The sequence below is a fragment of the Malurus melanocephalus genome, unplaced genomic scaffold (assembly GCF_030028575.1).
Source record: "Malurus melanocephalus ecotype Western Australia unplaced genomic scaffold, MMel_1.1 scaffold_633, whole genome shotgun sequence".
NCBI classification, from domain to species: domain Eukaryota; kingdom Metazoa; phylum Chordata; class Aves; order Passeriformes; family Maluridae; genus Malurus; species Malurus melanocephalus.
Window position 1 is genome coordinate 1 of NW_026623865.1, and position 14,475 is coordinate 14,475.

The 14,475-nt window shown below is 47.2% G+C and overlaps 1 protein-coding gene across 1 annotated transcript; it reads right to left on the reverse strand.

Annotated features, from left to right (window-relative positions):
• Positions 1–945: 945 nt before the first annotated feature.
• TCERG1 (transcription elongation regulator 1) lies at positions 946–13,588 on the reverse strand. Its single transcript, XM_057383448.1, has 8 exons — positions 13,502–13,588; positions 12,385–12,610; positions 10,178–10,330; positions 9,796–10,033; positions 7,007–7,249; positions 1,869–2,063; positions 1,621–1,736; positions 946–1,038 (listed from the first exon to the last, which is right to left on the reverse strand). The coding sequence occupies exons 1-8, from the start codon at positions 13,570–13,572 to the stop codon at positions 946–948; spliced, it is 1,335 nt and encodes a 444-aa protein (XP_057239431.1). The 5' UTR covers positions 13,573–13,588.
• Positions 13,589–14,475: the final 887 nt, after the last annotated feature.

Genomic DNA, 14,475 nt, shown 5'->3' on the forward strand with positions numbered 1-14,475 from the left:
AAAGCCTGGGTTACCTTCACTCACACCCGTTACTGTTCATACACTGAACACCATGGTGACATGCACACCCAGCTCACACTGACTGCACAACTGCCAGACATTCCCACTGCCCAGCTGGGACCCTGATCTGCTGCTTTTCTCTGCTGCCAGATTTGGAAATACAGCAATTGAAATTTGAAATTGAAGATTAAATTTAAAAAATGCTTTTTTCTCAGGAGCCCCAGGATGCTCAGTTTTTCTCTGAGAGAAACCCATTTTATATAGTGGAATCAGATTTTGGGATAAAATGTACCTCACCTCTTCAATACCCACAAAGTATGATAAAAAGCAACCTAACAATCTTGCCGTAATTTTTTAAGCAATGGAATGAAAGAACCACAGAGACAATTTAAAGGCAGACAGTTTCAAATATTAAACATTAACAAAAACCAGCAATAGCTAAATTGCTAAAATGGAAACAATATCCCTTTTCCATCAGTAAGACTTTTTACCTCTGTCATGCAAATACACTGAGATGATTTACATATCTTACACCAAGAGTCACCTTTCTCATGACATCCCTTGAGCACCTGAGCAGTTTCTGGGCCAAGTTAAAAAAAAAAAAACAAAAAAGCTTGTTTTGGCCAGCAGCTGCAACTATTTGTTCCCCAAGGCACAGGATAAGATTTTTTTTTGCCAATATTTCATTCCAGATCAGGAGGAATTGGTGGCGAGGAAGAGGCTGGGACAGGAGATGAAGCCTGGTAACAGACCCCAGGACTGCAGGCACTGCTGTAGAATGGCCAAGGTGCCCACAGAGCACCAGGAGAATGGCATCAGTGAGCAGCACTGGCCACAGGAACCTGGCACTACTGGGCACAGCAGCACAGGAAGAACACACTCTTCACACACTACACTTGCTCCAACTCCCCAGCAACAGCCCTGGCAGTGCCATGGCAGGGTCACCTACCAGGGCGTGCCTGGAATAGGGGTGGTGGCAACCGGCTTGGCCTTCTGAGCTGCCTTCTCTTCCTCTGTCATTTCTTCCTCTTTTGGCTCCTCAAGGAAAGAAACAAGTTAGAGGATCAGGCAATGTCAGCTGGCTCATTATTTATTACCCAGTAACCAACTTGTTTTACAGAGACCATGCTGACATGCAGCCCACAATGACACTTCATCCATGCCATGGATGAGAAGCACTGGAATTGCAACAGCAGCTGCTACTCCAAAATCTCAATTCCAAAACCTCTAAACATTTACTCAACTTTTGACTTCAGCAAAACCTTACTTAAACACCTTCCCAGAGCTGCCCAAATCCTGGCAATTCAGGAAGGCCTGGATACAGGTGCAAGGGTTTATTTTCTGATAAATTTTCATTTATCCTTAAAATGAGTTTATTTGATAATGAGACAGAGTATGAAACAGTGAAAACCTGACATAACCTCTGTAGCAGAAATAAGCAAACTAAGAACTACCTCAGAAGTAAACAGGGTGGAGTGGCAACAAAACCCAGCAATTGCATTCTGTGCTTTTGCCTATTGAACTACACTGAAGTTCACAGAAATCAGGATAAAAGCTTTAATTTTTATTTCAATTCCCCTTAGCATCCTCAAAAACTATGCTGGGTTTAAGGTCTTTTACCTCCTTTATCAGTTCTTTTATAGGTTCTTCTTTTGGCTCTTCCTCTTCTGTCTCCATTGGTAAAGGCTCCTCCGAGGGCTCTTTAATTGGCTCTTTGACCTTCTCTTCCATTTTTTCTAAATAGAGACAGGAGCCTCCCTGAGTATTATTAAGAAACCACTATAGAACTGCATTTTCAAACACAACCACTGATAGTCTGAGCCATGCTCTCAGTATAAAGCTGTAGCAAAAAAAAAACCCCAAAGTACCTTTTTCTTTCAGTTCTTGCGGTTTTTCCCACGTGGACTCCAAGGTCCTGTTGTTGTAATAGTAAGTCTTTCCATCGGCTGTTTTGTACTCTGTCCACTCGGAGACAGCAGCTCCGGCCAGCGTGGCAGGGGAGGCGATGGCCACCTGCGGGTGGATCATGGGCACGATGGGGGGAGCCATGCCTGGCAGCACTCCTGGCACAGGGACAAAGGGAAAAAGGCAACAAAACAGTCAGTGACAGTGCAGGGCCTAGGGACCAACACCTAGCATCTACTGACTTCACTTACAAATACTCAAGCCATAGAAATAAACAGGATTGTTTTCAAACTGGAAAGCAAGGCATTGTAACCAAATTTCCTTCCTGTCTTTTGCAATCAGTAACACCCATTCCCAGGCAAATTAGATTTTAATTTATCTAATTTTAATTAATGTGTAATTCTGCAGAGCACAAACCTTGTTAGCTTTTAGAGATTTACTCTATTATTTCAAAATTAGTGCTCTCTTTATTAAAGAAGTCTTTATCAGATGACTGTTGCAAAAAATTTGGGTTTTTTAAAGTCTACTCCACTGCTTAATTATATTTAAAGTCTATTCCACTGTTGTCATTGTAAGAGATACTCCTATTGCTCTTAAAAAAGGCAAGAGTAGATTGACTTTGAGCCACCGAATTTAGAATAGAATTCTGATAAATTTTCAGTACTGGCATTAATTCAGAGCCTTGGATAAAACCTGATGAGAATGAAACATTCTGAAGTATCAGATTGTTGGGTTTGCTCAGTACTGCGAACTGATGGAAAAGAAACCATTTAACTGAATCCTAAAGCCAAATGGCAAGTAAATATCCAAAGATAAAACTGCCAGAATGCTGCAATATACTATTATCTCTCTACTCATCCCAACAGAGTGTAAAGACAGATTTGGAATGACAAGTTCTAGAACAACCAGTTGGATAGGATTGGAACTACAAGATCATCAATTTGAGCCTTTAACATTGCTAAAGTCTCATTTTAAATAATGGAAATCATACATTACACATTGCCATAACGTGTTCTCAGTGAGTGACTATTCTTAAATCCACAATTGAAATACAAAAGTTCACACTCAGACACACAGACACGCACACAACATGCGAGCACAGCCAGCCACTGCACATGTGGAGCAGGAAAACAAAAACCCACACAAGAAACTAGGAACTAAGTATGGGCATGAGAGTCACAGTCATTACAGAACTCAATGGTTACAGGAAACTGTATGGGAGTTTGGGTACAGAATAAGCTGACACTAACAGTTAATTGGGAAAGTTATCTCCTGACCAAAAATGATATTTGCATTTATACTGGTTTTGAAAATAAAGTATATGTAATCATTCAAGTGGGGAAGCAAATAAAGAAATAAAAGAAACAACCACATTCACTACCATGCCAACTTACAGACAAAACGAACTAGGATGGGTTTGGAAATTACCGGTCTTGGTGGTAGCGACTGTCTTTACATACGGGCAGCTGACTATTTGCATCATTGCTACACCTGCAAAACGGATAGGAAGCATGTTGGAAAGCTGCCATGGGATGTCAGCTACCACGGGGTGCTACAGACTTCCTCCCACAATTTGGAGTGCTATTTGCAGTTGGCAGAGAGGAAGCCTCCCGGCAAGAAAATGTGAATTACTTTTGCTTCAACATTTTATGCCCGATCAAATATAAAACTAATTTTAAGCTGCAGCAACAGTCTCTGATTATGTTAAACCAGCTGTTAAGCAAGTTATTGGGATGTAATTAAAAAGAAAAGAGGTATTTCAGTGAAGACTCAGGGGTTTAAGTTCATCCAAAGGGGAATGCAGCTTTCCTTGCAGGGCAGCAGCACAGGAAAATACCCCACTACTGGGGCTGCTTCCACAGGCAGCCTCTGCTGGGACAGACCCATGGACAGCAGCAGCACAGTGAAGATCAGGGGCTTTGTGGTTCTCAGTCTGCTGCTGCAGTTGGAGAGCAGAATGAAGGCAGAAGGACAGAGCTGAACTCGTCAGAGAAGAAAAGCAAGGCAGGGTGGACAGCCAAGCACAACCCAGAGGGAAAGCTGAGGGTATGAGGGTCATTACATGACTGGCTGGAGGTGGAAAAAAGGAGGTAAAAGAAATGAGCAATTAAGCTGCAGACAGAGGTACACAAAGCTGCACTAGGTCAGGGGCATTTTCTTTATTTTCCATTATCAAGAATGGCATGAGCTGAAAATGCTTTAAAAGCCAAAAATGTGGCACCATGCACTGGTCTGCTCTCCAGCTCAGTAAGAAATGACACAAGAAGGAACAAAAAGGCAAGCAGCTCATCCTCTTTGATCAGATCAAAATTCAGTGGGAAATCAGGCAAGGCAGAGGGGAACGCATTTCCAAAACCTCCATTTTGGGTATGGAAGGCAACTGTAGAACTGGCTGCTCCAGTCTGGACACTCAGAAACTCAAACACTTCCCTTCAAAAGTTCCAATTCATCATCTGAGGTGGGAAACGCTCCAGTGGAAAGTGAAATTAAACCCCTGTGTTTAAAACCAAAGTAGTTTCTGGGTTTGGTCATTAGAGATCTAGTATGGAAAGCATACATAAATGCTGCCAATTTTTTTGAACATAATTTGTGAGAAGACAGAATTGTAATGTTTTCTAAAAAAAAATTCAATGAGAGAATTGCAACTAGTTTTATTTTTAAAAGTATTGAATTGAGACATAAAAACATTGACTCAAGCAGCACTGATTGAAGTGTTTGTCTAAATTGGAAGGGTGGTGGTGTTATGCACTTGACAATGGATCTGAAAATTCGTTTTGTTAAGGAAGTTACAGCATGTCTCCAAGGTGGGTGAGTATAAACAACACTATCTGTGGGATTGCTGGAGTTAGGGATGCTGCAGCACAGATTAGACCCAGCAAACACCCAAGCTGTTTCCACTGCCAAGGTCATTCCCAAACATACAACTGACTTCAAATGTAGGAATTGAGAGAAAGCAGACTTACTTTTTAAGATCTGAGATTATGAGATATCACTAATGAACTCTTCCCTTGCTCCATCCTACTACAGTGTAACACAGAGATTAACTTTGAAATCACTTGACAGTATTGTTCAGTTCTGAACCTGTAACTTCAAACCCTCTGGCTGATATCATACCTGGTGCAGAAAGCCCCAAACATCGACAGTCTAACCTTCATTAGCCCTTCTGACTTCACCTGATACTGTCTTGAAGTAATTTGACTTCTCTTCCGTTTCTTGTTGCAATAAAATATATTATATTTCTTGTTACAATAAAATATGTAGTTTTGCTCTTCTTTTACAGTATTTAGAAAGCATCACAACCAATACAAGTTAGAATTAGCTGAAGGAAGATAACAGATTTCTCTCTGTAATTAAGCAAACTGCCAAATCAGACCCATTAGTAGAAGCAGCACTTTGCTGCCAGGGGTTCTTCTGACATGCTGTGGGTTCCACTGTGGCCCAGCTCACAGGGAGAGCTGTTCAGAGCCAACACTTCTTACCAGGGAAGTTATGAAAAAAGGCATTTTCAAAAATGAGTTTCTGGAGATTGATGTTCCTGCTCTGTCTTTGCTCCTGTACTGCACTACTCCCAAAAGGTTTTGAGAGCCCAACCCAGGCACACACCCAGAATCTCCATTCCCACTGGCACTCTCCTCCACTGCTCTAACCATCCCCATTCTAATCAACAGGTCACATTTGCACAGATTATATCCCTCACAGTGTGTAAGGACCCTTCATTCCATGCTGATCTCTTGCTGGCAAGGTTAGGATGGCAGTTCAGAACATTCTGCTAACCACCTTTAAGGATTAACCCCTTTTATTATTCTTCCAAAGCTCACTAATATACAGACTTCTTTCGCCCTGTACCCTTTTATTCATTTGCTGTTCAGCCTGGAGTATCACGTTCAGAATAGTATTTGTTTCCTGGTTTAAAATAACAAGTCCTACACTGCAATTATTTTTTCAGGCCAATACAGATCAAAGTAGCTTTGACCAGTTATTTTAAAAGACTATTCTAAAAGCAGAGGCAGCTAAAAGCTGGTGCTCTCCTCTAGTCAGCACTTTAACTGCTTTCAGGCTTATTTCCCTTATCAAAGGAGTGTTCTGAAAGGTTACTTTTCACCCACCCAATTCAATGGGAAGCAAAGGCCTCCCTTCACAGCCACTGGGTGGCTGCACTAGGACAGCAGAGAATTCACCTCACTCAGCCTGAAAAAAGTCAGAAACACAAGGATGCTGCTCAGAGCTGCTTGTCTTTTTGAATCCCAAACTAACTTGGATCCAATACAACTGCAGTCTCCAACCTCCCTCTGCAACACGASCAGCAGTTYTTGGTGTTTGTTTAGTRCCACTGTGCAGTGAAACACAKCACTTTYGTACTACAACAGGAACTCAACCATATYCMTGCAAATAAAATCTGGTGTGTAAGTGCTAAGTGTCATTAGTGATCTCCTGGGATGCCCTCTGCAACAACTACAGACAGTGAGTCCAACATTTTGCCAGCCTAAAATTCCTTGCTTAGGTATCTAAGTATTTCATAAAAACTTAAGAAARTATAATAYATCCAGAAGMAGTGTGCTGCCATCTAATATTCCTTCTCTGTGCTCTTTAAACCTAAAGCCTGTGAGTAACAACACCCTGGCACCCTAAATGCCTCATTATGGTCCTCAGGTCATACCTCAACAGTCAGCATCCTACCCAGTGGCTGCAGTCTAAGAGAACTGGGAACCCCTGACATCACTGGGGTGGTGATTTCCATGGTAATTCTTACTGCTCATCCATGTTCTAGTGAATATTTACACACAAGACTTAAGGTCTAAATGAAGTAAATACAAAAATTATTAAAGCAGTATTGCAATTAGTAAAATAGAGTGGTCAATATTCTCATTTAAACATTACATGTTTAAATGCAGTTATTTTCTGCCAAGTATAGCAAAGAACTAGAAATACAAAAAATGTATGTTCTTTGTTAATTAAAAAGTCTGTCTGCTAACCCTGAATTCTTTCAGATATACTCTGAGGAGAGGATCCAGGCAATTTCTGTACACAGTGGACACATGAGTGCAAACAACTGACAACATGGACATGTAGCAGACAAGACAATTACAGTTTGCCAATTTACCTGGAAGTGGAATAGGCATGCCAGGAAGGGGGACACGAAATGGAGGTACCATTACTGGTGGAAAAGCAGGAATTGCTGCAGTTGGTTGAGGTACTGCATGAGGAACTGCAGGAGGCAATGTCTGTGGGACTGGCTGGGGTACAGTCTGCACAGGTGTAGCAGAAGGAGCAGAGGTTGAAACACTGACTGATGGTGTGGCAACTGAAACACCCGAACTCGGGGTCTGGTCTTGTGTGGTAGGTGCTGATAAAAAAACACAAAGAACACCTTGTATCTTAGACACTGTGATATATTGCTGTACACATACTGGCACTCTGTTTCCCGGTATATAAGCAGGTATGCTCGGATATAACCAGCAGGAAGACACTCCTGGACAAAAAATACTTTGCCTTCTCTGGAACATTAAATATTTACAAAGAAAGTCAATTTTCAATTTCAATTTGTCCCGTTCTTTACACCTAACAGGTCTTTATAACAGTAGCAAGGGTGTATCAAAGGACAAACACAGACTGAAATGAGGTTCTTCTCTGTTCAGAGAAACAGAAAGGGAATATTACAGCAAGTTTCCAATGGCAACAAGCTGTCCTTGTGTTACACGAACACAGGTTCTGCTTTTAACAGCAATAGTAGCAGCATGAGAATAACAGGAGTCTGCTTTAAACTATGCTGGGCTGCACGCCCAGAACAGGAAAATGTCATTAAAAATGTGTAAATAAGCAAGGAAAAGGAAAGTACTCTTCTTCAGGAGCTGCAAGAACTTTCTTGGTCTTCAGTGCCTCCCAGCAGGAAAACACACAACAGGAATTCAGTTCTATAATCCTTACAGTGTGACTGGTTTAATTTCAAATTGTTTTAATTGGGAGCAACCAGTCTCACAGCACAGGCTAACAGGAACAAGAGACAAGTCTGCTTAAACTTGTACACTCACTCTGTAAGATCTGATGCAGAGGAGAAGGGGGAAAAAAAAAAAAAAGAAACCACACCAATTTATAGCCATATTCCAATGGGCACACCATGCACGTTCTATCACTATCAGAAACATTCCAAATAACATACCAGTATTAGCATATTTAAAAAAAAAGACTTCTGATCTTTTGTTAAGTGTTTCAGAAAGGGTGAAAAGTTCTTAGCAGTGCCTCACATTCAGGGAAACAGAGCAGTCAGTCAGTATGTGATTTGTAAGACCTAAGTCAAATCAGTACCAGGCAAGAATGAAGCTCAGCCAGAAGTCCCACATTTTTTTTACAGGCCAAGTCTAAGAGTTATAAAATTATTTTAAATTATAAAATGTCATCATCTAGGCACAGACACCAACAGTAACAGTTCTTGAAAGCAAAGAAAAAGTTTAGCAGGTAGAACAGGTAGAAGTGGAACAGATTGTCAGCATTCAATATTAGGAAATTTAACTTCAGACAAAGCGCATAAAGAGCTGTTCCCAAAGCATGATTAGCTCTCCCAAGCCTGACATTGGGTCAGCAGCTAACATTTACCTCCCATCTGACTTGTGTTATCAGCACAGCAGTTAAACAGATCGCAGCTCAACACAGCTCTTCAACACAGCACCGAGTTACCCTTCAATTTAAACAAAAGCCCCTAAAATGCTTTGAGCAATACAAGTTCTTTGCTGCTGTAATGATGTGTCCTCCCTCCAGCCTTAATGAAAGCAAGATTAGAGGGTTACCTAAATCTGACTTCCTTTCACACACAGATTCTGAAGTTCAAGTTAAATGGTGAGTTAAGCTTGACTTGTCTAATCTGTTACAGGAAAAAGATGAACGCCAAAGGATGCAACTCTACCCCACAATGGGAGCTGGAACAGTTCACCTGCACACTCTGGCCTGGCTCAGCACACACATCTGAGCCAGTGCAGCTCCAATGCCCAGTGTCCCAGTGCCAGATTCCTGCTCAGCACCAATGCTGTGCCCTGGCTGTGGCCCTGCACACAAGACAGGATGCTCTCTGAGCTGTTCCTTCCCCTGCACACCTATCTCTGGGCATGGGAAGTGAGCTCACTCACTGTTTGCTGTTGACACACTCATGCGCAACAGACTCACAGCATATAACCCACACCTCTATCAGGATGCACTTGAGACACCTGGGCAGTGCATATGTGCCAAAGTGCAGTGCAAATCACCCTGCTGTGTGCACAGCCATGCATTATGTGCTCACAGCATAAATTCAGTCACCTTTCCTTAGGTGGAAAACCCCTACAAGCAAAGGCTCAGTCCATGGAAGCAGCAGTAATCTCCAGGCAATTACTCAAAAGTTCATAAATGAACAAAAATGGCTCCAAGGACTATTTTTTTCATCTTTGTGAAATTCTAGAAAATAGGAACTGAGAAGCTTTAGGCAGAAGAATAGTGCTAATAAATGCAATACCAATGAACCAGCTCTATTCTGTAATCAACCAATGCTCACAGACGGGCAGCTCTGAGACCCATGGAGAAAATGAGCAAATTGCTACAACTAAACCCTAATCTCAGATCAACACTTCTCGTAAAACACCTTTAAAAACAATTTAGCTCTGTCTATAGTCAAAAGGAAATAGTTGTGTAATAGCTCTGAGGTGATGYAATAACAGCAGAAGAAAAATACACAAAGACCTGAAGAATTCTTTGAGACTGGGGGGAAAAGAGGTTTGCATGCAACATTCTCCTGGACTAAACACTCTACTTTAATTCACACTCCATGCTGAAACAACTTCCTCTTGGATACCAAGGCTTGGCTGCAGCAATTCCCCATGCAGCATCCCCAGCAGCAAGAGGCCTGTGACACCCCCAGGTACTCACTGGAGTTAGTCTGGGACACGGAGGTGGCTGTGGTGGTGGTGGAGGTGGTGGAGGACTGCGAGCTGGACGAGGTGGATGGAGAGGCTGCAGATGCAGGGCTGCTGGTGGTGGGGGTGGAGGCCCCCACAGCCTGGGCCTGGGCTGCCAGCATGGGGGTCAGCTCTGACTGCTGGATGACCTTGACCCCGTCCGGCTTGCTCCACGCTGACTCCCGTGTCCGTGCGTTGTAGAAATACACCTGTGGTGGAGAGAGCCAGCACAGCACAGCTCACTGCCTGAGAGAGGGCAGAGTGACCCAGCTCTGCCAGAGGGACCCCAACCACTGATTATGTGTTCAGGGCTCACAGCAGCACCACCCCYGGCCCCGCTGCTCCCATCTCACCTTCCCATCTGGAGTTTTGTTCTCTACCCAGATCTCCTCAGCTGGGGGCATTGCTGGTGTTCCCGGCGCAGAGACCGGCGGCATTCCTGGAGGGAACATCATACCAGGAGGTGGTGGCATGCTACCCATGGGAGGAGGCATAAATGGTGGTCTCTAAAGGCATATAATAACAATAATGATGATAATGATAACAACAATATCATTTCAAGCAGTTTTCCTTTCTTAGAGAACCAACAGACAGTACMCCAGAGTAAAGACAACTCTGCCAGGCTTGGGAGCTTCTCTACCAATCCAATGCTCCCAGCTCAGGGAATGTGCTTCCTGCCACCCCCCACCTATGGCAGAACAGCTGAAGCCATCACTTCACTTCCGAGAKGCAAACATCAAGGCACCTGAAAAAGGTGGCATCAACAGAAACRCAGTCAAAGAAAAGTCCTCTCMTGAAAAGGAGAAAATATCTCAAGGCAAGGAGAAAAAAGAATGGAAGWGCTGTTCCCAAACAGCTACTGATCACACTCCTCACCTGCAAAGGAAATACTCCAGAAACACAACTACCTTCCCAGAAAAGAAATATTTAAAAAAATTAAATTTCAAGTAAGTGTACAATTTGTCAGCACRGCTGAGCAGTGGGCTTAATTACAATCCTTTACACTCCTCAATTTTCCACTAACTAATGCCAATTAAATAAAATAATATGAAATTACATGTTCATTATTGCATGATAAGAAATCCTGACCTGTCTGGCACACATAGGCCCTGAGCTGCACCCCTGGAACAGCTGCTGCACCCCTGGAAGCTGCCASTGCTGCCATGTCCTTGGCATCTGTCTGCATCTGTCTTCTGTCCAGAGCTTCCCCGAGATCCAACTTTCTCCTCTAAAACTGCTGYTCTTAAAATTCATGTACCAAATTGATAATAATTATTAGCATGAAATCTACTAAAAAAGGAAGCCTAGAGTGCACGGACAGCATTTTAGACAAACAAAATAGCCCTCAAGACAACTGCAGCGTGTCTTCCCTCCCTTATTCCTCCCCCACAGCTCGTGCACCTCCCATACCATGAGCTTCCTTTTTCTTGCYCTTACAACCTGTAGGAAAAATCCAGTGAGAATCTCACTTTCCACCTGCTGCTTTCCCCAAACCAGGAGTAAAATCATGTGGGCAGTCAGTGCCAGGTGTGCAGCCAGGGTCCCAGCACAYCCTGAGTCCTGTTTCCAGCACAGCTCTCCCTGTTCTGACCACTGACCCTCACAGCAGCCACAGCACAGGGAGCGAAGCCCAACCCTCAGTGTGGAGGAGAGCACAGCCCTGGCACAGCCTGAGACACCCAGCCACGGCTGGTGCTGCTGAGGAGCTGCAGAGATCATGGGCTGGCACAACAAACCAGTGTGACAGCTGGRGCAGCAGCACAGTCAGGATGGAAATCAAGCACAGAAATCAGGGAGACACCTGCAGACAGGGATCCAAAGTAACTCAGGCTGATTCTTCAAACTATAATTACCAATAGTGGATTTAATCCATTATTTACAGCACATGGYACCATTCAGCTCCTCAGCCTGCCCACAGCCCAAACAGCACTTACACTGCCCTRATGGCAATGCACYTACACAAAGCAATTRAATAATAGCACAAGGCAATTAAAAMARKAAATTTCTCATTCACAAAGGTGGTGTCCCTTGCAAACTGTCCAGACCTCTGAAAAGTAGACAAAAGACCTTAAACCATCAATCAATTTAGCACTGCCTTGAGGAGCTGGGATTTGCATACCACAGGTGTGCAGTGGTGTATAACACCACACCTGAGCCCCGTGTTCTCATCTTGCCCTGTTTTCTTCACCCATTTTAATGTTCTTGCTCKTACTGTTTCTGCAGAATCACAGAATCAATTACATTGCAAAAGAGCTCCCAGACCTGKGCCCAATCCCCACCCTGTCACCCAACCCAGAGCACCAAGTGTCACATCCAGTCGTTTTCTGGACACCTGCAGGGACTCCAGCACCACCCTGAGCCTCCCTAGATCCCTCAGCTGCTCTCATCAGACTTGTGTTCCAGACCCTTCACCAGCTTTACWGCCCTTCTCTGGATAAGCTCCATCATCTTAAGTCCCTTCCTGAATTAGGGGTCCAGAACTGGACATTTCCACATGTGAAAACAAACGAAAAGTCCCCAAATCCCATTTCAACAGCACAGGAGAGTCCCTGTTCCTTACCTGYAGGTGCGGAGGTCCCATGGGCGGGGGGATCCCCCCTGGAGGAGGCATCGGGGGCATGCTGGGGTCGAAGGGGGGGCGGCCGAAGGGGGGCCGGGGAGGCGGAGGGGGGCCCCGCATCATCCCGAAGGGCGGCGGCGGCCGCAGGAGGGGCGGGGGGCCCCGCAACACCGCGCTGGGGGGGGGCGCGGGGCCGCGGAACCGCAGAGCCTGCTGCTGAGCCATCCTGGGGASAGAGAGSGACAGGGAACACSGTCACTGCCATTTGCTGGAGCAGGAGAATCAGCTGTGACCGCGACACGGAAAACCAATAAACACCAACAAGGTGTACAAAACGGGTCACGATTGTGTGGGTAAAGTCAAATGTGCAACTACTTCAAGATGTTCTTCTGCKTCACAATTCAAGGTTATTAATCCTCAGTAGTGAATTTCTGCTCATGRAAATGGATAACCAGAGCTGGGATGGGGTATGCAGGCATTGGGAAGTGCAGCCTTCCTATCTACCAGAGCTCCCTGAACACGATCTCCTCCCCTGACTGCTGTCTGTAAGTCCGTCCTGAGCCTCGGCGGCCGATCGAGCCCGGGGTGGTGTCGGTTCTACAGCCCCAGGGACTGCCAAGAGCTCCCGTGTCCCTGGCGGTGGGACCCGCCACAGGGCCCGGCCCCGACCCCCGCTGTCCCCGCGCTGAGCCGCCCGGGCCTCCGCAAGGGGAGCTCGGGAACGGAGAAAAAGTAAAAACCTTCGCCTTCAGCACCACCAAAAGCTCCTCGGCGACTCTGGGGGCCAATTTTACTCACCACTGAGTGCAGTGCAATAAAATGGTCGCATCAGGACTCAGACTCGAAAAAGTCGAAGGTTATGAGAAAGTGAGTGACAACAGACACAGCCTAGCCGCGCTCCGAGGGGACCCCCCGGCACTCGGTCCCAGACCGGGAGTGGCCGCGGCCATAGGAGCGGGAGAGGCCCCGGCCCTGTGAGCGGGAGCAGGGCCCGACCCGCCGCACGCGGGGCCGACAAATGGAGGCGGGAGAGGTCCCGCCGGCCCACCCGACCCCACTCGGCCCCGCCCCAASTCGCCCGGCCGGCCGGTCCCAGCCCGGCTCCGGCCCGCGGTACCGGAGGTCAGTGCCGAAGCGCTCTCCCGCCGCCGCCGCTTCCCCGTCGCCGCCGCCGCCCCGCTCCGCCATGGCCGCCACCGCCGCGCGCACCCGCCCCGCCCCGCGCGGGCTCCGCCGCGCCCCATTGGTCGCCGCGCACGTCCGTCAGCGCGAGCGCGGCCGAACTCGCCTCGCCATTGGCCAGSGCGCCCGCCGGCTTTGAATGGGGGGAGTCGGGCGCGCCGCGATTGGCTGCGCGCGGGAGGCACGCGCCCCCGGCGGCCGCGGTCACGTGAGGCGCGACCCGGGGAAAGAACGGAAGTGACTTCACGGCGYAGGGCGAAGGGGCGGGAGCAGCAGCCAATCAGCGGTCGGAACCACGCGCGCCAATCACCGCCCGCAGGTGGGGACCCGCGCCCCGCCCCGAGAATCGCGTGCGGAATGTCCCGCCTGGTGACGTCACGGGGGCACGGAGCCAATGAGCGAGCGGGGAGCGGGGACCGCTGGGGGGCGCTGTGCGCGCGGGTACCGGGGGTGAGGGATCGTTCCGCTCGGCACCGGGGGGTGAGGGATCGGTACCGGGGTACGGGGGGCCTGAGGGCTCGGTCCGCTCCATACCGGCGGGCTGAGGGCTCGGTCCGCTCGGAGCGGCCGCGGCAGCTCGGGGAGCCCCGCTGGGGCGGTACACGACCCCCAGGCCGCGGTGGGGTCCGCAGCACCGGAGGGCCTGTCGGGGTGTCCGGCCGGGAGCGGGCCGAGGAACGGGGCAGCGGGGGAGCCGCAGTGCCGGCCTGGAGCCGCCCTGTCCCGAGTGCACTGACCGACATCCCGGGCACGGGACAGCAGCTCCTCGGTGGGACACTCGGCCCCGGCTCGGCAGTGACCACGGGACACTCCGGATCCATGGATGAACCCGGCAGTGACCACGGGACACTCCAGATCCATGGATAAACCCGGCAGTGACCACGGGACACTCCAGATCCATGGATGAAC